Source organism: Pezoporus occidentalis, unplaced genomic scaffold (genome assembly GCF_034315485.1).
Source record: "Pezoporus occidentalis ecotype Australia unplaced genomic scaffold, CSIRO_AGI_Poc_V1 ctg321, whole genome shotgun sequence".
In the NCBI taxonomy this organism is placed as follows: Eukaryota; Metazoa; Chordata; class Aves; order Psittaciformes; family Psittacidae; genus Pezoporus; species Pezoporus occidentalis.
The window spans coordinates 1-24,987 of record NW_026915170.1 but is presented as its reverse complement, the minus strand read 5'-3'; the positions used below and the strand labels follow the sequence as shown (position 1 = coordinate 24,987).

General features: G+C 53.1%; 2 protein-coding genes across 2 annotated transcripts; one reads left to right on the top strand and one right to left on the bottom strand.

Annotated features, from left to right (window-relative positions):
- Positions 1-17,780: 17,780 nt before the first annotated feature.
- Positions 17,781-19,924, top strand: SYF2 (SYF2 pre-mRNA splicing factor). Its single transcript, XM_062628719.1, has 7 exons — positions 17,781-17,937; positions 18,020-18,133; positions 18,322-18,447; positions 18,703-18,820; positions 18,933-19,023; positions 19,350-19,448; positions 19,530-19,924. Exons 1-7 carry the CDS (start codon positions 17,878-17,880, stop codon positions 19,693-19,695), a joined length of 774 nt encoding a protein of 257 aa, XP_062484703.1. The 5' UTR covers positions 17,781-17,877; the 3' UTR covers positions 19,696-19,924.
- A 391-nt stretch (positions 19,925-20,315) lies between these two features.
- RSRP1 (arginine and serine rich protein 1) lies at positions 20,316-24,982 on the bottom strand (the record flags this gene model as incomplete). Its single annotated transcript, XM_062628755.1, has 6 exons — positions 20,316-20,833; positions 21,309-21,392; positions 22,569-22,723; positions 23,044-23,667; positions 24,737-24,792; positions 24,924-24,982. Coding segments are annotated over 6 exons (1,164 nt in total), but the record flags the coding sequence as incomplete, so codon positions are not given.
- Positions 24,983-24,987: the final 5 nt, after the last annotated feature.

The following is a 24,987-nucleotide window of genomic DNA, read 5'->3' as shown; positions in this document are numbered from 1 at the left end:
GCGCCGAGTCCCTCCTGCAGCAGCTTCTGGGATGGATTTGCATCCGGCTCCCCTCACCGAGGCTGGCTTTTAAACTGAGGGGTTGTGGGCAAATCGAACTGGTTTTGGGGCTCAGCTGGAAAGGGTGAGACAATAGAGCCACAGGAAAGGGTTTGTCCACCAGCCCCTCTGAAGGGGTCCTGGAAATTCAGAGTGAGCATCCAGCAGCACGGGCACAAACCTGGCCACTGTGTCTGCACGTGCACCCCAGCCCCAGCATTTCTCACAGCAACAGGGCAGGGAAAACGCAATAATTCCCACCACAAAGACTCACTGTAAAGCAAAGGGGAGTTTGCAGAGGTGATGGAAAAGCCTTTACTTAGGGCAGGGAGAGTTTACGGCATCAGGAAGAGCATGAAATACAGGTAAGCAGCATGGTGCTGCTGGCACAGCTAAAGACTCAGTAGATCATCCTTGATACTGGCATCCTTAAACCTAAGTATAAAAGACAAAACTCCTGATCCTCAGCTGGGATCAACCTCACCAAGTCCCACAGACAACCTGGTCCTGGCTTTGGCTGCTCTGGGCAATAATCCCTCAATATCCACCATGGCAAAGGTGAATCTCTGCATCTCCTCCTCCCTGCGCTCCCCGCTGCCTCTCAAATTGATCGGGACAGTCCTGATTGCAGATTAAGTGACCGGCCATCAGTGACTTGAATCCTGTCCATCAATCACTCAGGCTGGTCCCTTGCAAAACATTAGTGAAGTAATTTCTCAGAGCGACTCTTTCAGACAATAAAGCAGGCACCTTGCAAGATGGAGCGTGCGACTGTTAAAGGTCTTAAAAGCATTTGCCAGTTATGAATGGCCTGAAGGGAGCCATTCTTGCTGCATCTGGGGATGAATAAAGATGGAAAATAATAGTGTATCAATGGTATTGCAACTTTGCTGTATTAATCTTTTAAGGATTAAAGTTGTTTGGCCCTTCCAAACAGGAACAGCACAGAACACCTCTGGATTTTGGTGTATTAGAAGTGGAAAAATGTGTAGTCTGAGACAACTTCTGACCCATTACCACCGATTTTATTGTGGTTGTGTCCCTGAAAAGCTGCTGTAGACTGTCCAGGGGACAGAGACACAAACTCCACCAAACCCCTTCCTGAAGGCAACACTTCAAAGCATCAGAAAAGCCCAGTGTTTCCTCTGCCAAGCAAGCAAGCCCCCAGACCGCATTATCCTGTCCATAAAATCAAAATATGCTATTAAGAGCAATTAAGAGTCAGGATTACCCTTTGAAAACAGGTGGTTTCACTTTCAGGGGCACCACAAGCTGCAAGAATAGAGGATTTATGTAGATTTTCCATAGCTGACTTGGAAAAAACCATAACTGGAAGGAGCCCACTAAAACACAGCCCTGAGAAGGGCGGTAGCGCCGCATCCTTTTGCCATTCATTAGACCCTTCCTCCTCCAGAGGCAGGTGCTGATCTTACCGCAGGGTCAGGCCAAGGACGGAGGCCTGTTCATCAGTATTGTTCATCAAAACCATTTAGCCCCAGCAGAAACCAAGTAGCTCTTTTCCCAAGTAGATTCCAAAGCCTCGTAAAAAGGCACTGAAAGCGTAATGATCTTATAAACCTCAGCCTCGAGCGCCTTGGGGGGCAGTTCAGCTCCGACCGCATCGCCCAGTGAAGTACCCAGAATAGCTCTGCACCCAAATGACAGCGACTGCCACCCTCCAGGTGATGCAAAAAGCCAAATCAGGCTGAAACCAGCAGGGATCCGGGTCCAGAGGCAGGATCCAGCCGGAGGGTTCCCCAAGTGCCTCTAGCACAGCTGAGGTTCTTGGGGCTGGTAGGGGTCTGGCTTAGCAAAAAGCCAAATGGAGATGTTTTGGCCGCATCTGCAGCTTGCTAAATTCCACAGGGCATTTTCTGCCCACTTCTGAGTGCCTGTAATGTGGGTTTGTAGCCCCTGGAGGGTGTGGAAAGTCGGCTGTCGTGGGCTTTTATTTAACCTGGCCATGGAGGCTGAAAGAACCAAATTAGACGTTCAACTAACACAAGGCTCAGTGAGGATTGTTCCACCTCGGCTGCAGGCAGCAAACCCTCCTGGATGGGCTCTGCCCCCCCCCATGTTCGTGTCAGGTGAGACCCCAAAAGCAACCACCATCTGGGCTGGTTTCCCCTGACTTCCTTGTCTCACCCGAGCGCTTAACCCGCTCCAGGGAGAAGGAGAAGAAGAATGAAGAATGGCTTTGCCCAGATGTGTTGCACAACCTTTAAAAAAGCAGAAGCCTCACTTGCGAAGAAACCTGCTTTGGGCAGCCCAGGCGAGCCCCAGACCTCTTTGCCCACAGTCTTGAGCAATAATTTACCCCAGCCACAAAGGGGATCTTCTCTCCCCATGCCGCAGCGACCCCAGTACAGTGAGCACAAGGAGGGTTCAGGCTTTGCTCGTGCATCCAGCTGCTATGCTTTAGCAAGGGGGTCTTCATCCTGCAAACAGGGCATAATGCTGCTGGCATGCTCCTAACCCAAGGAAACGAAGAAAGAGATGCAAAGCAGGGGCTGGAAAGCTGAAAGAGCTCACATCTGCCTAAGAGATGTTTGATTTTTCCTAGTTTTAATTAATTAAAGATGTAAAGCAAATGGCAAAGGGAGCTTGGGGCTGCTGAGACCCAGTAGAGGGGCAAACCCCTGTGTGTGCCTGTGGAAATCAGAGAAGGTGTTTGACAACCGGGGAGGGAGATAAAAAAATGGAAATATTTCAGACATTCCAGAAATAACAGAGGCAGTTCCTGAATTACCACTGTGTTAATGGATGGAGGCTCCTGTGCTGGAGAGGCACCGAAACCTGCTGGATCCCCAGGACAATCAATGCCGCGGCAGCATCCCTGCAAGGCTGCAGCAGCCATGGGGCTTGCACCAACACACACTGCCCTCGCAGCCCAGCCCTGTGGCCATCGCCACCAGCAGATGCTTAACATCAAGATAAGAGCGTTACTGCATCAAGAACCATCAGATCCAGGGAATGCAGCAGGAAAAACTCCTGCACCGTGCGAATCCGACCGTGAGCTCTCCCTTTCTACCCCAAACAAGGCTCTTATTTCCCTCCCTGGAGGAATTTTTGAGGCTCCCTTCCAGCAGGGTTAGAGCCTGTCAGAAGGACAGCAGGACGCATCTGACGGACAAGCCCATCTCCCCCTACTTCTTGCCTTTACTTCAGACATGACCTTTTGATTTCTCGGGTAGAGTGTAAATTACATGTCGCCAGCATAAAATATTAAATCCAATTTATATTTAATTATTGATGTTATTATGTATTCCATAGTAATGGCAGCAGGAAAAAAACCCAACCATCCACCCCACCATTAAATAGCTCGGTTGCATTAGCAGCTTCTTGAGGTTAGATATCTTCCTCCGCTCCTTCTTAACAGCAAGATTGATGGCTATGGGGAACTTTGTAAATAGTCTTCCAGAAATATTTTATCTGATTATTGTACCTATAAAAGGGAGCGGGGAGGGGGAGAAAGGGCCTTTGCAAACCACTACTAATTATTTGCTCAGCTAAAGGGCAAACAGCTCGGTGAGCTGCGTGTGCCTAATGCTCTCCAGCAACCCCACTGGAGGCCGGCCGCTCCGGTGAGCAGACGGGGCCATGGAAACCAGCCTGTGTTTAAGGGAAAAAAAGACAGTGGAGAACCACAGTGGTTTTTATCCAGCTGAGATTTAACCAGTCTGTTAAACTTGAGTTAGATGGTTTTACTAAAATATTAATCAATTCTGTTTTGACTTGATTAAGTTAATTTTCTGCCCATATATACATACACATATATATATATTTAATGCCAAAGCCACCCAAGGTGAGCAGGGTTTTGTTGCATTGGTTTTGCTCCTGTGGTCCTCACATGGGATGAAAGGGATTTATGGACATCCAGTACCAACTGGGCTCCCTGTGGTCCTCACATGGGATGAAAGGGATTTATGGACATCCAGTACCGACTGGGCTCCCTGTGGGGCAAAGCACATCTCACTACCCCAGCATGCTGCAGGGCTGAGCCACCAGAATCTCCTTCACACAGCATCCCTCCACCACAGCATCTTCACATTCACCATAACACAGCAACAACTCGGGTCACTTCTGCAGTGCCCCCCCGCCAGCACCCGCAGCTCAGCACCATAAAACCAACATCATCCCCCTCACTTGGACATTCAAATCAATAACCAAATAGAGAGAATCCAGCTCCAGAAAAGTGAAGACCAAGAAGGCCTCCGGGGGCTGACGCAGGCCACTAAGTGCTCCAGTGTCACCGCGCTGGGTGACAACCTTTGGGACCAGACAAGCTTCGGAGGCGAGGGGGAAAGTTTACCCATGGAGCTGCTCCTGTGAGACAAACACGTGGGATCCTTGACATTCCCCCTCCCCATCCAGAGGGCTGGCAGAGTGCAGGCGATGCTCCAGTGGGAGCTGCTGCGCTGACCCCACGCACTGAGTGACACCCGGGTGCTCTGCCGGTTGCTCTCCATTTCCTGAGCACCGTGAGCCCGTTGTGTGAGTGCTGCCAAGCAAAGTGCTCCCACTTTTTGACGGGAAAAGCTTTGTTCTTTGCTAAGAACATTCCTCAGCAGCCTCATAAAGCAGCTCAGACACCTGCCATCACGCAACAGAAAACACCGAACTGGGTTCTTTTGGCTACCTGAAAACCTTTGCAGGTATCCCAGGGAGCCAAATGCCAGGAGAGCTCCTGCTCCATCACCAGCACTGTGCGAGGAACACCTAAAGCTACTGAGCCAGAGATCACCAGGCACGACCTGACTCTTCCTCCACTCCCCAGCACCAGCCCAGGGCCAGGGCAGCCCAGACTTCACCCTCCTGCTCCTGCCAGCCCTTGTTTCCCTGGGCTCTGGCACACAGGGACCACGAGTGCATTGTCAGATATTTCAGCATCACAACAGCTTCGAGGAGCAGCAACAGCTTTCCAAGACTCACGTTTCCCAAAGCAGCTCCCAGGGGTTGCAGCACAGGAACAGCCCAACCCCCCCTGCACAGGCTGATGTGCAGCACAGCCAGGATCCCGAGCAGCCACAGGCTCCCTCCTTCCCACCCACTGAAGCTGATTAATCCCTAATTGCCTGCACCCCATCCTTACGGAGCAGCCCTGCAGCCCAGGTGCCACTGCCTCTTGTCACCTCTGCACTGAGCCAGCTCCAAACTGTGGATCTGGGCTTCGTTTCTGAGTCCACAGGACCTCAGAGGGCTTTAAGAGGGGCCCAGACTGCAGCACAGTGCTGGCTTTGCACCCTTCCTGCCCTCCATGGTGTGTGAGAAAGGAAATCTAGCCCCAAAGCGACCAAGGGTCATGGAGGCCCAGGGGATGTGCTGGCTCCTGGAGCACAGGAGCCTCCCTCGGTGCTGGGTGCTTCGCCAGGGCTGCAGGGTGCTGCTCAATTATCCTCTGTGGCGGCTCAATCGCTTCCAGCACAGTTCTGTGCCCAGACCTCTGATCTGGCAGCATCGATTCCTTAATCACGTTTGTCCACATCCTAATCTCTACGTTTACTTTAATGCACATTTATATCTATGGAGAACAGCGGAGCCCAGGGTGTTTCTCAGAAATACTCCGAGAGCCCCAAGCAAGCGCCACACACTGGCACCAGGGACCCACACAGCCTCACGCTGGGGAGCCGGGGCGATTCCTGCCCTACAAACACACAGCCTGGATCATCTGTTTAATTCCTTTCTTCTCCTGCAGACCCACATCCAACCTCTGCCCGCTCATTCCACAGCCACGGGCAGACAAAGCCCTGCTCACCCGTGTCCCGAGCTCAGAGAGGCACCTGCAGGGACACAGAGGGATGGCACCGGAGCAACGCTTGCCAGAGCCACGGCCGAGCTGATGCCCCCTGCTCAGACAAGTGGAATGACTGCCCCAGACAGGCAGGGAACGCTCGGGGTGCCTGCACCCCACAGAGAGGCGGCCTCGGGTGCTTTGTGCAACCCCGGTGGCAGAGGTGGAGCTGCCTGCTTTGGGGGAGCAGCCAGGGAAGGGGTGCGAAGGGAGGAGGCGGACGGGGAGGCTGAACGCACGGAGAGGGACTCGCAGATGACTGCTGCATCCCGCGCGCTCCGCTCAATCCCATCTGGGCTCCGGAGGCTTCCCGGGATGGAGACGTTTCCCCCTCTCCCGCCTCCCGGGCTAATTTTACTCGGCCTGGCCGGGGCCGCAGCGCTGGTTCTCGTTACGCCCCCCGCCGCGCACCCGCGCCGGCACGCAGCGCTTCTGCAGCGGCAGCAGGAACAGCCCCGTTCTCTTTGGTTTGTCCTCCGGCCGCTTCCAAAGTTGGGAAAAAATGACGGAGTAGCAAGAAAGGGGGGGGGGGAAACAACAAAAAACCACCAAAAAACCCAACGAAACCAAACCCAACCGACACAGAGCAGACAAATCACAAATAACCGCTGCGTGCCGGGGGCCGATCGCGCGCCAGAGCGGAAGCAGGGGGAGGATGGGAGGAGGAAAGAAAGTCAAAATCTCAAAACCTGGCATTTTGTTTGTTACCAAACAAGCCCCTAGCCCCCCCCCCCCCCCCCCCCCCCCCAGCCTCTTGCTCCATCCCCACAGGGATGGCCCCTCAGCTGCTGCTCCCTGTTGCGGGGTCCCTGCCCCAGGGTTGACACCCCACATTTCCTTCTCCTGCCGTTCCCACTGGCACAGCCACCCCAGCACTGGCTTGAACAGGGCATGGGAACACGTCCCCGCCTTGTGCCAATGCACTGAGCCCTGCACCAGGGAGGGAGATGAGGATGAGCTGAGGGAGATGGGAAACATCAGCAAGAGGGAGAGCAGTGAGGGCAGGGAAAAGGGAAGGTACTGGAATGGAAGGAGGGGGTCTGACCCCCAAAAGGGGGTGAATAGCGCTGGTCAGAATGGCCACACAGTGCCCAAACTCCTGTGCCTGGCACATCCGAAAGGCCACGGCCCCAGAGGAACCTGAAACCGAGCTGCAGGGGAAGGGAGCGGGGGCAGCGCTCGAGGTTTTCATCGCAGCCCTTCCTCGATGGGAAAACCACGGGGAACAGAGGGTCCAGAGCACAAAACCCCGCGTTGTGCCCCAAAACCTGAGTCAAAGCCATCGCCCCCCTGGCTGCAGAGTGCAAGGTGGGCGCGGGCAGGAAACGGACCCAGCAGCGGGTGAGGAAGCTGCGGGGCTGGGGCTGCATCCAGCACAGTCCTGGTTAACACATGTCACAAAACTGAAAGCCAAATGGAGAAGGAAACAGAAGGTGACAGTGAAGATACCGTGACTAACGGGACCTTCCAGGGCTGCTGAGAGGAACTGCCTTCGCCTTGAGGTGGCCGGGGATGTGCTCGAGAGCTGCAGATAGCATGGAAATGCCACCCAGGTGGTTACGAGAATGACGGATACAGGCAGCCGAGCAGGAACACGTTTGCAGAAGTGACACCCGCTGGGGCTCGCATCAGGCCCCGGCCAGGCTGGGTGGTTCCTCTGCTTGCTCCCCCATCAAACAGCTCCTGTACAGCCACAGAACCCTCCCCAAAGCCTGTCTTGGACCAGCACCCCCCGAGGCCTTCCTACCCTGACCGAGGTTTGAAGGCAGGCACAGAGGTGCACGGCATCAGCATGCCTCTCCCATTAACGACAATCACCTTTCTGTCCTGCTTTAAGATGCCTTTTTAGCACACTCAAACACCCAAACGCTTTTGCATCGGCACATTTTTTGCTCCGGTGCATTTTTGCCTTGCACAAAGGAGGAGGTGACTGCCCGAGGTGCTCCCAAAACAGGGGGAGGCATTTGTGCTACCCAGCAAAGAGCAGCATCACCCACTGAGCCCTCCCAGCACCCATGGGTGTCCCCAGGCAAAGGATGCTCTGGGCAGCTCTTGCAGGATCATCTCACTACAGAGGACAGAGGTGGGGCATGGCTCAAGGGGCACTTACAATGAACCCAAGCTTGCATTTCCCCATGGGCCTGAACATCCCCATGCACGAGCATCAGCTCCTGGGTTTGATCCTCCACGAGAGCTGAGCAAACCCAGCTTGCTCGCAGCCCCACTCAGCTCCTTTCACCAATGTTTCACCATATTAAGCAGCTGAACTGCATCATCCAAGGAGTGTCAAATTGGTTTTAAATGGTTCTAATTATAACCAGGAAGTTTTAAAGTGTGTGGGTGGAAAGGAATGCAGCAGATTAATTTAATAGCAGTTACCACGGCACAATAGTCCTTCAATTAAGAGTTCTTTCTGGCTGGGTTTTTTTCTCTTTTTTTCTTTTCCCTGTTAATAATAAATGTCACAAGTGAGAATAGACATATTACTTCATCAGATGCTTTGGAATATCTTGTCACCGAACGCCTTTTGTGCAGAAATAGTAGCTGAAAGGGTAATTTTATAGGGCTTAGCACTCACTTAACACTTTAGAGGCCAAAATCAGGCCTCAGAAGAAACCCAAGGAGCTGCACCTGCTTGCATCCAGCAGGATCCGACTCAGCAACCACAGAAAAACCCAGGCCTCATGCACAGCAGAGCTTCGCTGTGGTGCGTCAGACACGAGCCCGCTGGGAGCATCCCACTGCCAGCACATGGGGCTGGGGAGCGTTGGGGGCTCCGCTCTGCACCCCCAAAACACCCCTGCTCGGCTCTGTTTGTGTTCCCATCGCTGAGAACTCGAGTCCCGCGCCTGCTGCGGGGGGAGCAGGACCCCCGTGGTCAGGGAAGGGGCCGGCTTCCTCCCGGCTCCGGCTTTGAACAGCGTGGGGGTTCCTGGGGTCCAGGTGTGGAAAGGGAAGCGGCGCGATTCCAAGGGGAGAGGCCGTGAGCCGCAGGGGGTGTCCCACAGGAGCAGCAGCACCTGGCTGCTTCCCAACGTTCCGACCCCATCACTGACCATGAGGACCAGCAACGTGCACCTCATGTGTCCCTAGGAAGGAGACACTGGGGCTCCGCTCCCTTCTTGGGGCTCAGCTCCCTCCTTGGGGCTCGGCTCCCTTATTGGGGCTCGGCTCCCTTCGTGGGGCTTGGCTCCCTTCTTGGGGCTCCTCTCATTAAAGCCATCAAACCAGGCTGTTTCCAGTACCCCGTGCGGCGCACCAAGGCAAGCTCCCACATCCTCCATCCTCCCTTGTCTTTGCAATCCCTTCTCCCACCCTGGTCTCAGCTGCAGCCAGGCAGGTTCCTCTTTGCAGCTGGAAATTTCCCCTGGCTCTGGCTCCCAGTGCTGTGGAGGGATCCCACCAGCCCTGGCCCTGCCTGAAGTAGCCTTTCCCATTCTCATTTTCTTCTTTGAAAGGTTTATTCTGGTGGTTAATGAGGGGGGAGACTGCTGGGTTAGGGGAAAACCACGCAGCAACCCAACCCAGCAGTTAATGATGAGCGAGGATGCAGCGACCGCGGCCAGGAGACAAAAATACTGGGAAGAACAACCGTTGAGAAGAAAACCTATGGCTGGTGGAGGAGCGGGGGGGGGGGGGGGGGGTCAGGAGATACCTCAACACCACCAGGCTCCCTGGGGCAGAGGATGGAGGGAGGCACTGTGATGGGGTCCATGAGGACCGGGACACAGCATCCCCTCATCAGTGCTCACTCAGCCTCACTCACTGCGGCACTTGCTCGCGGTGCCCGGCAAGACCACAGGAGCTTCCCTGCACAGCGCCAAGTGCTGGAAAGCATCAAAGACTGAGTAATATTCCCCAAAACCCGGCTTTGTCTTTGTGATTTGTGTTCACGTTTGGCCGACACGATATTGAACAGATGCCTGGAGGGACTTTGGTGCTTAAAAACAACGCACAGGAGGTAAACAGGGAGATTTATTCTTTTACTTTTGTGGTTTTGAGATAGTTTATGGCACTGGGCTAATAACTCACAAACCAAAATCTCCATTGATCAGGGGAAAGGTTACGTTATCCGTTATCCTCCCTCCACACCCAGAGAGGCGGCTCCCGTGCAGGCATCCCTGCCCCGCGGCCCACCGGGGACAAGTCACCAGTGGGATGGCCAGGCCCAAGCCCTGTGTCCCACAGCAGGAGGGAAGCGAATCCCTGGTGTCCAGGGCAGCCTCAGGACCCCCATGGTGCTGCGGACTCAATACTGCTCATGCTAGGACCGACGAGCAGGATTGTCCTCCACTGCCCAGCTCGCAGCATCCCTCCCTCCAGCCTCCTTCTCCCTCCTAATTGCAACAGCGGGACCACAGGTCCCATCCTTCCCCATTATTGACAGTTAATGAATTGCCACTTGTCACATTCCCCCAGGGAAGCATCCACCCCCAGCAATCGATCCCTGCTGCTGCTGGGTTTTGGGAGCCTCGAAGGCATCCCCATCCCATTGGGCTGATGGAGAACCAGTGTGGCACCTCCCAAAATGCCTGTGCATGGGATGCAGCACCAGGTCCTTGGGGTGGCACATGGGCCTGGCGAGGGCGAAGCACAGCGGTGAGCACCCCGTGCAGCTCTCCCACCTCACACTGGCATTTCTGTGACATACACTGTAAATCTGCTTCATTTGCAATTCACAGCTAATGACTGAGGTGCTCTCATCCAGGAAACTCTGCGAGGTTCCGGCTTTTAAGGGCAAGGCTGTAACCGGGCAGGAGCTGGTGAGCTGTGGAGAGATGCCCCAAAAGCTGCTCCGAAAGCAACATCAACCCCTCAAGAAGTCTGTCATTTATCCGCCATTGGGGCTGTGAATCCCAAACCATCCACCCCACGTCCCCTGGCCCTTCATCCCAGTTCAAGCCATGATCCCACACCGATGGGCTGAAACATGGACAGGGAAGGCTTGGGCAGAGCTTCCCACAGGCCCTCCTTTGGCCGCTCCAGGTGGACTCTCTGCATGGTCCCAAGGGAAGGTGGGGTGGGTTTTCTATCGTGCCCACCGCTCGCTGCTGGCATTAAAGGCGAACCATTGCCATCATTTGAACTATATGATCAGGAGCCTAATTCAATACAATCAGGCTCATTGTTTGAGGGTTGAGCATTTAGCTGAAACCCTAAGCCAGCCCTGAAGTAATTTGGCTGGGGAGGAATTGATTTTGACCATCAGCACTTTCTCATTTTCAATAGAGTAGGGATGTAACCAGGTTAATTTCTGTTAAGCACATTACCCAGGTACTTTTTGCTCTCCAGCCCAATGATTATGTGTCTGATCTGAAAGATTATAATTGCAACCCAACAGGACACAAGCACCAGTCTGTGATTGAAAGGAACCGGACTCAAAGAACACCAGTTTCTCTTCTGCCTAAACCCCAAACAGTCTTCATGTTTCCCTTCTTTCCAAATTCCTCCATGGTAAATGAGTACATGCAATAAAGCAATGTATTAGATCTGCTCCAATGGGGAAATATACTCTGATTGATCTTATCTTCCAACACAGCAGTGTCACCCTTCTGGATTAATGCAGTCATTGCAAGTTTGATTTGGTCCTACCCAAGTTTTAGGTCTATTTTCTTCTTCTTTACCCAAACCAGTGCTTCTGCTTGTGAAGGGCTTCCCAGCATTGCCGATGCCAACACCCCACCTGTCCCAGCCTGGATACGCCGGCATCCCAGGCACTGCCTCTTTTCCTGCCCCCGTTTTCACCCTGGTGACAAAGGGCATTTGACTTTGGGTCTGCAGTTCCCAGATATCGGCACCGCCACCGGCACCGGCAGTGGGAGCACAGTGAACCCAGCCCGTGCTTGCCACCCAGGCTCTCCCCTCTGCGTCCCCCAAATCCAGAGGTGGGGAAGGCTCCCCCCGCTGAGGATGGATGTCCATCGCACCGCCGCCACCCGCCGCGGGGCCGGGCTGAGCGCCTTGCCTGCAGCGCTGCCTGTGCATTATTACCCCCGATCGTCAGAACCTTCTTCCGCTCCTAAAGCACCTTTCATCACGAAACAGGATGGAGCGCGGCAGCTGCTGAACAGCACCGAGCTGCGCCGCGCAGGCAGCGCCGGGCAGGAAGTGAGGCAGCTCCCGCAGCTGCTGGGGCCGCGCAGGAGAGCAGAGCTCACGCCACCGCGTGCAGGGGCCTTATCGCATCCCCGGCACGCTCCCGGCTGCCTCTGACACGCAACGAGCCCATGTGGCAGGACGCGTGTGATGGCTGCGATGGGGAGGCTCCCGCGGCAGAGATGTCCCGGGCTGCTGCAGCGCGACACAGCCTCGCCCGCAGCACCCAGCGCAGGGACCGGCGAGAGCAGCCCTGACCCGCACCCCTGGGGATGGGGCACTGCACAACCAAACCACAGCACTGCACAACCAAACCATGGCACTGCACACCCAAACCATGGCACTGCACAACCAAACCATGGCACTGCACACCCAACCCATGGCACTGCACATCCGAACCATGGCACTGCACAACCAAAGCATGGCACTGCACAACCAAGCCATGGCACAGCACACCCAAACCATGGCACTGCACACCCAACCCATGGCACTGCACATCCGAACCATGGCACTGCACAACCAAAGCATGGCACTGCACATCCAAACCATGGCACTGCACATCCAAAGCATGGCACTGCACAACCAAGCCATGGCACAGCACACCCAAACCATGGCACTGCACACCCAACCCATGGCACTGCACATCCGAACCATGGCACTGCACAACCAAAGCATGGCACTGCACATCCAAACCATGGCACTGCACATCCAAAGCATGGCACTGCACAACCAAATCATGGCACTGCACATCCAAAGCATGGCACTGCACATCCAAAGCATGGCACTGCACAACCAAATCATGGCACTGCACATCCAAAGCATGGCACTGCACAACCAAACCATGGCACTGCACAACCAAATCATGGCACTGCACATCCAAAGCATGGCACTGCACAACCAAATCATGGCACTGCACATCCAAAGCATGGCACTGCACAGCCAAAGCATGGCACTGCACAACCAAATCATGGCACTGCACATCCAAAGCATGGCACTGCACAACCAAACCATGGCACTGCACAACCAAATCATGGCACTGCACATCCAAAGCATGGCACTGCACAACCAAATCATGGCACTGCACATCCAAAGCATGGCACTGCACAGCCAAAGCATGGCACTGCACAACCAAATCATGGCACTGCACATCCAAAGCATGGCACTGCACAGCCAAAGCATGGCACTGCACACCCAAAGCATGGCACTGCACATCCGAACCATGGCACTGCACAACCAAATCATGGCACTGCACAACCAAACCATGGCACTGCACATCCAAAGTATGGCACTGCACACCAAACCATGGCACTGCACACCCAAACCATGGCACTGCACAGCCAAACCATGGCACAGCACACCCAAACCATGGCACTGCACATCCGAACCATGGCACTGCACATCCAAAGCATGGCACTGCACATCCGAACCATGGCACTGCACACCCGAACCATAGCAATGCACACCTAAATCATGGCATTGCACAACCAAACCATGGCACTGCACATCCAAAGCATGGCACTGAACACCCAAATCATGGCACTGCACACACAAAGCATGGCACTGCACATCCAAAGCATGGCACTGAACACCCAAATCATGGCACTGCACACACAAAGCATGGCACTGCACATCCAAAGCATAGCACTGCACAACCAAATCATGGCAATGCACAACCAAATCATGGCACTGCACATCCAAAGCATAGCACTGCACATCCAAACCATACCACTGCACATCCAAACCATGGCACTGCACACCAAACCATGGCACTGCACACCCAAACCATGGCACTGCACAACCAAGCCATGGCACAGCACACCCAAACCATGGCACTGCACATCCGAACCATGGCACTGCACATCCAAAGCATGGCACTGCACACCCAAGCCATGGCACTGCACAACCAAGCCATGGCACAGCACACCCAAACCATGGCACTGCACATCCGAACCATGGCACTGCACATCCAAACCATAGCACTGCACAACCAAACCATGGCACTGCACAACCAAACCATGGCACTGCACATCTGAGCCATGGCACTGCACACCCAAACCATAGCACTGCACAACCAAACCATGGCACTGCACAACCAAACCATGGCACTGCACATCCGAGCCATGGCACTGCACACCCAAACCATAGCAATGCACACCTAAATCATGGCACTGCACATCCAAAGCATGGCACTACAGAGCCAAACCATGGCACTGCACACCCAAACCATGGCACTGCACACACAAAGCATGGCACCGCACACACAAATCATGGCACTGCACACCTAAAACACAGCAATGCACACCCAAACCATGGCACTGCACACCCAAATCATGGCACCGCACACACAAAGCATGGCACCGCACACCCTAATCATGGCACTGCACACCCAAAACACAGCAATGCACACCCAAACCATGGCACCGCACACCGAAATCATGGCACCATACACCCAAACCATGGCAGCACTGCACACCCAAACAATGGCACTGCACATCCAAACCATGGCACTGCACCTCCAAATCATAGCACTGCACACTCAAACCATAGCACTGCACATCCAAACCATGGCACTGGACATCCAAACCATGGAACTGCACATCCAAACTCTGGCACTGCACACCAAACCATGGCACAGCACACCCAAACCATGGTACTGCACACCCAAACCATGGCACTGCACATCCAAGCCATGGCACTGCACAACCAAACCATGGCACAGGACACCCAAACGATGGCACTGCACACACAAACCATAGCAGAGCACACACAAACCATGTCACTGCACACCCAAATCATGGCATTGCACAACCAAACCATGGCACTACAGAGCCAAACCATGGCACTGCACACCCAAAGCATGGCACTGCACACTCAAACCATAGCACTGCACACCCAAACCATAGCACTGCACACCCAAACCATAGCACTGCACACCCAAACCATAGCACTGCACATCCAAACCGTGGGACTGCACATCCAAACCATACAACTGCACATCCAAACCATGGCACTGCACACCCAAACCATAGCACTGCACACTCAAACCATGGCACTGCACAACCAAACCGTGGCACTGCACATCCAAATCATGGCACTGCACACTCAAACCATAGCACTGCACATCCAAACCATGGCACTGCACAGCCAAACCATGGCATTTCACATCCAAACGATGGCACTGCACAACCAAACATGGCACTGCACAGCCAAACCATGGCACTGCACAAACAAACCATGGCCCTGCACACACAAACCATGGCCCTGCACACCCAAATCAGGGCACTGCACACCCAAACCATGGCACAGGACACCCAAACTATGGCACTGCACACTCAAATCATGGCACTGCAGACTCAAACCATGGCCCTGCACACACAAACCATGGCACAGGACACCCAAACTATGGCACTGCACACTCAAATCATGGCACTGCAGACTCAAACCATGGCACTGCACACCCAACCCATGGCACTGCACATCCAAATCATGGCACTGCACACCCAAACCATGGCACTGCACACCCAACCCATGGCACTGCACTCCAAATCATGGCACTGCACACCCAAACCATGGCACTGCACATCCAAATCATGGCACTGCACAACCAAACCATGGCACTGCACACCCAAACCATACCACTGCACATCCAAGCCATGGCACTGCACACCCAAACCATGGCACTGCACACCTAAACCATATCACTGTACACCCAAACCATGGTACTGCACATCCAAACCATGACACACTGTTCAAGCCAGATGCTGCAGTGGATCAGCCCCGACCGATGGCAGATGGAGGCTACACCATGGGGCAGATGTTTAGGGAAGAGCTGCTGCCCGGTGCCCCCATGCAGACCAAAGCGCGGGCTGTCACTGTGCTTCAGCTGCTGTGCTTGGTGCTACCAGCACAGCTTCAGCTCCAGCTTGGAGCTGCTCCCCCTCGAGGGTGGGAGATGTCCCAGGGCTGGGCTCACTGCCTGCAGGCTCTGGCTCATGTCTTGGGGACGCGGTGTGGCCAATGCCAAGCTGGAGCCACAGCAACACGAACCTCTCAGTGCCCCTGCTGAGCCCCAGGAGCTTCCCATGGCGAGGACACCGGTGGCCATCACCGCAGCCCCACACGCCCCTCTCACAGCAGTGCGTTTGCTGCAGTGGACGGGAGATCACCAATGATGTCCCATTCAACCCCCCCACCCCGGCCAGGATCTTCCCCTTTGAAAAGGACAAATATAACTGGGATGAGTCAGTTCCTCCGAGCTCCCATCCCCTGTACAATATGTAACTGGAATTTTTCATTTCGGCACTGCAGGGGAGGCATGACTGGAGAAGACAATGGAGGCAGCTACAACCCAAAAGAGTGGAGCCAATTCTGTGTGCATGAGAAATACAAACACTTTTTAATCTAAAAATAAATTAACTGTAAGTGACAGCAAGAGCAGATCTGCATGCACTCACTGTCAGCCGTGCAGGACCAGGCCCTGCTCCTTGGGAAAGGCGGGCTGGGGAGAATTCCCTGCTTTTTGGGGCCAGGTTGGGATTTGCAACTCTGCCACAGAGCTGGGGAGACACTGGGCACCTGCAGCAGGAATGGGGCTTCCTGAGATGGCGGCAGACCCAGAAGCAAATCCACAGATGCCAGGGAAATCTCTTGGGTTTATTTTCCAGCTGCATTACAGCAGCGGGAAGGGAAAAGAGGCTCCAGTGAGCCCAGGGCTGGACACAAACCCATGGGCACATCCAGCCTCCTGTGGTTTAACAGGAGGGCAGCGACTGCACAAGCGAGTGACAGCCCCAGAGCCTCTGCCCCACAACCGCTCACCCTCTGCCTGCTCCTAACCCATGCCTGAAGGGGACAAGGGGTGACTGAGTGCTGGGGTCCCAAGCACGTAACTCAGCCACTGAACTGCCCAGTGACTGTGCAACATCAACGGACAAACCTCCCCTTCCAGCACCGGCGGTCCCGGTCCCCGTCCCCAGAGCAGGTGCAGTTTGCTTCGTGTGCATGGAAGTCTGACAGCTCCCAGCCAAGCAGCAGGGATGCGGAGGGAGCAGGTGAAGGAGACACCCAAACCCAACCCACGTCAGGACCATCCTCTCCTTTTCCTTAAGGCACTGTCACCGGGGCCCAGCCTGCTCTGCTGTACTGCACTGGCTTCACTGGGTTGGGGTTCTTTTTCCCCCTGCGGCTCGACTCCTTGCTGGGTACCGCCGCATTTGATATTTTTAATCACTCAGCATGCATCAGAGTTTGGCAGCAGAAGAAAGTGAAGTTAAAAGAGAACAGAGACCGTCGGGGTTTGCCAGGGGCCCGCAGCCCCTCATCACTTGGCCTGCGTTTCCCTCTGCTGGGAAGTGACGAGCTGCAGATGACAACGCCGGCTCCAGAACGTGTCGTGGGGCGGCAGTTACCGACCCTGCAGGGCCTGGGTGCTTTCTGCAACGGGAAAGAGGAGCTCTGCACCTCTGCAGGCACACAGGCGTTACACGCACACGCACACGGATGCACCTCTATGCGCAAAGCGCTGCTGCTGATAAACCCCGAGGGTAAATCCGTGTTTGGGTCCATATTTATCTATCGATAGCACCGGCTCTCTGCGAGGCTCCTCTGGACCACTGCCGCTTCCTCGCTTTGCCTGCAAGGCTGCATCCCCCGCCGGTTCCTCGGGAGAAGAGGAGGAAAATGCTCGTTGCCAGCGTTTCCGGAACCTCGGCTCGCTCCCGGCCCGCTGGGGGCTGCCTGCCCCGGCACCAGCGGCCGCAGTCCCGGGGAATGGGAGCTCGCTCCCGGGCGGCTCCGCACGCAAGCTGCCGGTTTCAGGCCTGCCCCCGGTGCAGGCGGCGGCGGGGGCCGGTGGTTCCTCCCAACCGCTGGGGGGCGCCCGAGGCTGCGGCGGCGGCGGCTTCCCGACAGGCCGTGCGCGAAGGCGGAAGCGGAAGCGTTCCTCGTAGGAGATGGCGGCGGCGGCGGTGTCGGAGCTGGGCAGCCTTGGCGCTCCCGATCCCGATGGCGGGGTGAGGGCGGCGGCGGCGGCGGGTGGGGGGGGGGGGGCTCGCGGCTCCTTCCCCTCCACGGGCTGAGCGAGGGTTGTTCCAGGGCTCCTCGGGCTCGGAGGACGAGGCGCGGCCTAGCGCGGCGGCGGTGGCTGCAGCGGCGGCACAGAAGCGGGAGGAGCGGCTGCGCAAGTTCCGCGAGCTCCACTTGAAGCGGGTACGCGGTGGGCGCAGCGGGGCCCGGCCGGGCTTCGCTATAGGGGAGCAGTGCGGGAGGGGCGGCTCCGGTGGCACCGGTGCCCGTCCAGCACGCGGCGGTCGGGGTGGGCTGTGCCGGGCCGGGCTCCTGCAGCCCGGGGGTGCCGGTCCATTATTACCGGGTGTAATGAAGCGCTTTGTGCCTAGAACGAGGCTCGCAAGCTGAACCACCATGAAGTGGTGGAGGAAGATAAAAGACTTAAATTGCCACCAAACTGGGAGGCCAAAAAAGCTCGGCTGGAGTGGGAGCTGAAGGTGGAGGAAAAGAAGAGGGTAAGCACACGAATACAGCTTCTGCAGCCCTGCTGAACCCTGGGCCGTGCGCTGACAGTGGGGCAGAGCCCCATTCGTGGTGGTGCTACAGCCTTGGGAGCTTACGCAGGCAATAAAATCCACCTCCTAGTTAAGATTCTCGAGTATCTAAATTACTGTCCTGCCCTGGGTGCTGGCTGGACTCATCTTGGTAGGCGTAACTAAGCTTCGTGGTTGGCTGTTGTTACAACTGAAGTGTTCTTTGTTCTCTGGTAGGAATGCGCAGCAAGAGGAGAGGACTATGAGCGAGTTAAACTGCTGGAGATCAGCGCTGAGGATGCAGAGAGGTGGGAAAGGAAAAAGAAGAGGAAAAATCCAGATCTGGGATTTTCAGGTAATGGCTTAACTACGTAACTGTGTTTGCACCCAGCACCTTTGTGAAGTGTTTTAGCTGCAAACTGACCCATCAAATAAAAACCTTCACCTACACCCATTTCCTTCCCCAGATTACGCGGCTGCTCAGCTGCGCCAGTACCAGAGGCTGACCCGGCAGATCAAACCTGACCTGGAGGAGTACGAGAAGCTGAAGGAGCAGTAGTGAGTTTTGATCTGTCATGTGATGGTGTCTGTGGTGTTTCAGAATTATTAGCTAACACCAAAGCCGTTTAGAAGTAATCCTTTCAGCCCGTGCTGTGCTGAACATCTCATCCACTGTGATGTTTAGCCTTTTAATGTTATCTTAAAACTCATGATCCCATAACTGGCAGTCCCTGTGTGAGGAGTAGGAGCATTACTAAGTTTGCAGAAGCAACAAGTTGTGTCACTTGCACTGAGGGTGGGTTTAGCACCAACACCAGCACCATGAGCTGTTACAGTAAACTGGAGCGTGCATAAACTGCTGTCCATCTCTTCCTGTTGTCCAGTGGGGAAGCGCTTTATCCCACCTCTGACAGTCTTCTCCATGGAACTCATGTGCCCACTAAGGAAGGGGTCGATAGAATGGTCGCAGATCTTGAAAAGCAGTAAGTAAACAGAGAGGTGGCACTGAGAGACCCCGTGCAGTCACACCCCCAGGTTCACCATGGGTGCCGTTTGCCTTTCAGGATTGAGAAGCGTGAGAAGTACAGCAGGCGCCGGCCCTACAATGATGATGCTGACATAGACTACATTAACGAGAGAAATGCCAAGTTCAACAAGAAGGCAGAGAGGTTCTATGGGAAGTACACAGCTGAGATCAAACAGAACCTGGAGAGAGGAACAGCTGTCTGAGTCCTCAGCAAAGCACCTGCCCCTGCTCAAGTTTGGCTTAGTAAGAGATTTTGTGGGTGATTTTAAATTTTATAAAAAAAAGTACATTGTAGACTGTAGTAATTTTAAAGATCAATGATGTATTTAATGTGGTAAGTCATCTGCAGACCTTCAGCTGTACATAGCTTTTAGTTGCAGAAGGAACAAGCTTGTGCAATCACGTAACACAATAAACTGGTAAGAATTAAATTCTGAGCAGTAGCCAGAGTTCCTGAGGACATGGGTAGCAGGGAGGTGAAAGCATGTTTGGGGAACACAAACTTTGGTAAAAGCATGGTTGGGGCTGTTGTGTGATGAGTGTGGAGCTCCCCTGTACCACACAGCTGACCATCACCAAGAAGGTGAGGGACATCCTTTGTACACATGCCAGCCTTGCCTGGCAATACAGTTTCTCACTGGAGGAGTCAAACTCACTTTATTTTAGCAGTGATTTATTTTCACAAAAGCCAAGCCAGTGTGAAGGTCCAGAAATCACCTGCTGCTGCAGGCTGTGGTAACAACAGCTCAGCCTGGACACAGCATGCCCCAGCGTTCAGCCAGCTCACCACTCAACACAGGTCTAACACTCGACACACCAAGAAGCCAGTGCAAAATTTAAGTTTATTCACTTGACGAGCTACACAGTATAAATCAAGACTTCAAAATAACAGCTACTGAACAGTTGTTTAGAAAAAGTTACCCACCTGTAAGCTCTAGTCCATTAAAGCAATACAAAACACGTACAACTATACACAAGAGTCCCATCTGTGGCTGGCGGATCACTGTGCTCTAGATCTGAAAGAGAAACCTAAGATTCCGCAATTAAGATCTCAATATGAACACTCAGCATTAATAAATCTTCACCCTGATCAGACCGTTTCAGCCCTCGCTACTGAAGCGTGCGCAACGCTGCAGTCAGACACAGACAAACAAGTCAGCGTGCCCGGAACAAGGCGCTTTTGGGTGAGAAGTTGAGAAATGTTTTCTTCTCCTCCTTCCTGACAGGAACCCACTGCCCATAGGGACTTCCCTTCCTGTCATCTTCTCTTGCCGGGGAGACTGCTGGTTCTTTAACCACTTGGCTTACTGGCTTCTGTAGGACTGGTTTTGCCATTGTATTCTGGAAAACAAAAGAACCACACAAGTTTCCTTTAAAAGTGCTGCCTGAAGAAGGAATGCACCAAGGCCTGTCAGCTTCCACTGGTGAGACAATGCTTTCAGCTCACAGGAGACCTTATGCCCTCTGAGTATCACCTATGGACACCTGACACAGGACTTGAGGAAACTGCTTTTTCCTTTGTTTGCTTTACTAAAACATGTAGCTTGAATTAAGTTCTGGTGCAAACTACTTCTGGCATACGCTTTCAAGCCTACAGCACAGTAGATACATTTGACATCAGGTAAACATCCATTTTGAACACACTGCTATAGCGATTACAGGGCTCTGCTGCTGAAGGACTGATCCAGCTCCAGGAAACTCATTACTCAATTAGCAAGTTCTTTACCATTATTAAATTTAATTTGGCAACCAATGCTGGGACAAGCCTAGCAGAGTGAGGAAGTACCAGGATTCCACACTGGGAGGCCACACTTACATTAGGACTGAAGGAAATGCTCTTCTGTATAGCTGCTCTCTCTATTCCACTCTTGGTCATGTTTCCTGCTGGTCTTGTGGGTCGCTAGAGAAAGCACACACAGCTTAGGTGGGAGGACACATTATTCAATGCACGTTAAGGCAGTTACTAGAGAGCATGAACTTTCTGGTGGAGTTGCTTCAGATATTTACATCAACAGTAGCTGTAAGCTACTAAATATCCAAACAGATCAATGTCAAACTCTCTTTGAAAGCATTCAGTGCTTTCCCCCCCAGAGTCCATATCCCAATTCTCTCATGTGATATCCATGCCCCCATTACAGATTTTAAACAGATTCCACCAACTGGAAGCATGGACTGCCCCACAGTGCAGTGGGAGAGCAAGTGGCTTTAAGTTCTGCATATCCATCCTGCAGAGCTTTGAATAACAATAAACTTATCTGCCAGTGATGCAGGCCTCTTCTTCTGTACTCTCAATATCTGGAATATATTGCATATATTATGAACGGGATGCCTGTACCATTTCTCTAAACCCCTCAGTATATTTACTGCAGCATCTGCTCAATGGGAACAGTTAGTGCAGTTCTGCATTTACGACTAATCAGGTCACACTGTAATGACAGAGCCAAACTAACATCCAGTTTAAGCTGCTCGAGTTTCTCCCTCCCTTAAATTCATAGCAGCTACAGCCCACAAGTCCCTTTATTACCAACAGATTTTCTTCATCATGTCTGGAACCATAGTCATGATTTCTATAAGACAGAAATAAAGTATGTAAAATGCATTTGTGTGCTTTGGTACGTAATTTCTGGGAAACAGTTTGTTGCACATGAAAAACTTTTAACAGTTAAAAAGGGCAGAAAGATGTAACTTGAAAAAAAAAAATCCCCACACTATTCACTCGGTTTCGTAAGAAGACTCTTGTTCTAGGTCAGAAACACATAAACTAGTCTAATTAATATCCTTTTAGAAGAACAACCCAAAGGAAAAAACTACATTCACCTCTCCTTCCCAACCTGCCACTACTGGAAGCCTGCAGGTACTCAGTGGATCAACCACCTCGCAAGAGTCCACAGTACTTTTGGCTCACAGCAATGTGGTTTCCGGAGCAGTTTTCACCACTCTGGGAAATCTGAAGTTTTTGTTCAACAGTTTCAATTCATAATCACAAACTCCAGAGTTAAAACCGATGAGACATCCATGCAGAGCCAAGTTAAGAAGGGTTTACCTTTTCCTTGAGAACACTCCAGTTCATACTTACCTCAGCTGACTCCCCAGGATCTTCCTGCTTTTGTTTGGTGCTTTTTCTCTCTTTGGGAGGAGTAAACATCTTCAAGCTTGCTGGCAAGATGATGTTATCTGTTCCCAGAGCTTTTGCAGCATTTGCTTTTGCAATTTCAAGGAGTTCCTTTTTGTCTACAAAAAAAAAAGTGTCTTCTCTTATGCTTAAATTAATATGTAACTACTCACACAAGCCCCAAAACCTGCAGGTTTACTATCACTGAATCTAAGTAAGCATTAACTGCGATGAATATTCATCAGAACTTGAAATTTAGCTTCAGTTGAAGTCCTAAGAATATGCTCTGAACTACTTTTTTAAAAACATGTACTTATAACCACCCATTGTCACTTTCAATTCTGCTCTGTAAAGCAACTCAACAGACGTAAATTTGCCTGGTTAAAATAAGCTGTAAGCTTTGAGGTTCTTACACAACAAAGGCTCAAAAAAGAAGTACCTTTTGCACTCAAGTGGAGAGGTGACCTACTGCAGGATCTTGATCGTGACCTGCTCCTCCAGCTCCTGTAAATCTCAGGGTATATTGTCCTCCCAAATCCATAATATTTTCTGCATCTAGAACGTGATCTGCTTCTCGAGTATGACCTTCTGTAATAGGATCTTCCACGGGACCAGGACCGGCTGCGGGACCGGTACCTTGGTGGTGAGCGGCGGTATCTGCGGTAGTATCTGACATGGTACCTGCCACGGTACCGCGTGTAGCCATGGGATCTCGACCGGCTTCTGGAATACGAGCGGGAGGATCTTCTGTACCTTCGGGAACTGGTTCTTCCACCCCGTGACCTTGATCTGGACCGGCTCCAACTCCTGGAGGAAGCTGAAGAGGAACTATTTGAACTGGACCGTGAACTGCAAGATGATCTGCTGGATGACCTTGTGGATGACCTGTCACAACTCCTCCTGGATCTCACAGACGACTCTCTCTTCTTCGGTGAGCTGAGGGTTAAGTCGTCCATAAAGCCTGTCATATCCTCAGTCTTCCTCACCACCATTTCCTGCACACAGGTGCTTTCAGAAGCTGGTTCTGGTTTTACTGTTGTTGTGCAATACCCAGTCTCTGTTCCTGTCAAAGGTGGGGAGGGGAAGCTCATAGTTTATGCGCATTAAGGTATTTATACAACCACCACCACCACCATTACAGCACACAGGCAGAAAGTTCCAAGGCTAATTAAACACCAGCAGTTGTCACCCAGTCTATCAGCATGTTTTGCCTGTGACAGTTTAAAGTGTCATCATTTCCTTTCCTATAGCCAGTCTTTCATATGAAATGGAAAAAAGCTTCAGTTTAACCCATAAGTAGTTCTGTGTGGAATTCTGAGGTTGGTTTGTGTGGGTTTTAACACCCTTCATTTGCTAGGTTACCATAAGTGTTTTGTGAAAAGTTAGTACCTTTTCTCCCTTCTCCCAACAGAATTCCCAAGGTATTGTATTTTCAATCTACCCTAAATGCAGCCTATTGCATTTACAATGAAAAACAAGCACTTGCCTTCAGGTCAGTACAAATGGAATAGCTTTACTCTGCAGTTCTATCAGCACCTGCAAGGCACGAAGCAGCCACACCAAGGCCGTGACTCCACATTACAAAACTACACAAAGGTCCGCACGCCCCAGCAGCGAACTGCTATTAAAACCATTCTACTTAACCAGTGTGCAATCCGGGCAATGCCGCAGTGGATGTGCCCCTGGTTTTGGATGTAACCCTCGGTGAGGTTACGCATTAATAATTAAAATGGCTGTCCCTCTAGCGGCAGCCATTTCATAGCTACGGAAGTTGCTGCACTCCACCTGAGCTATCTTACGCCAGGACTATAGCCCTGAGTCATGTCACCATCCACAGCTTGAGGCAGCTTGCTTTATCTCAACGTTTCTAGTCAGTGCTCGCTGCAGGCCAAAGCTACCGAACAAACCCTAACGCCTGAAACCTGCACGGTCGGCTGCGTACGGGCCGGTAGGAAGCATTCCCCCTCGCCACTACTGAAGTTAAAGCTTCACTTCTAAGCCAGGACCAAGGTCACAAGCGCTGCCAAGGGCACAGCTGAAAGGAAACCCCCCATGAATCCTGACCTCAGACACGGCACCGCACACACCGGGCACACCACACCTGCGTTCCCCACCCGCTCACGGGCACTTACCGCTGGGAGCCGCCGGGCTCTGCTGGTCCTGGTTCCCGGCAGGGTCTAAAGCGATTCTGCGAGGGAAAGAAACCAAATAACGCTTGTGGACCCCGACAGCGCCGGGGAGACACCCGACGGGGGGGGGGGGGGAACACCTCCCTCCCGCCCGCCCCGAGCGAGCGCGGTACCGCTGCGGCCGCCTCACCGGCTCCAGCCACCCGGGCTCCCAATGCACGAGTCCTGCTCGAGCGGCGACGCCTGAGGAGACA

Bases quoted from the DNA above. Each gene is read 5' to 3' on its own strand.
- SYF2 (XM_062628719.1), top strand. From the start codon at position 17,878: ATGGCGGCGGCGGCGGTGTCGGAGCTGGGCAGCCTTGGCGCTCCCGAT. The intron at 18,134-18,321 runs GTACGCGGTGGG...CTTTGTGCCTAG, and splicing joins GCGAGCTCCACTTGAAGCGG to AACGAGGCTCGCAAGCTGAA. The intron at 19,024-19,349 runs GTGAGTTTTGAT...CCTGTTGTCCAG, and splicing joins GAGAAGCTGAAGGAGCAGTA to TGGGGAAGCGCTTTATCCCA.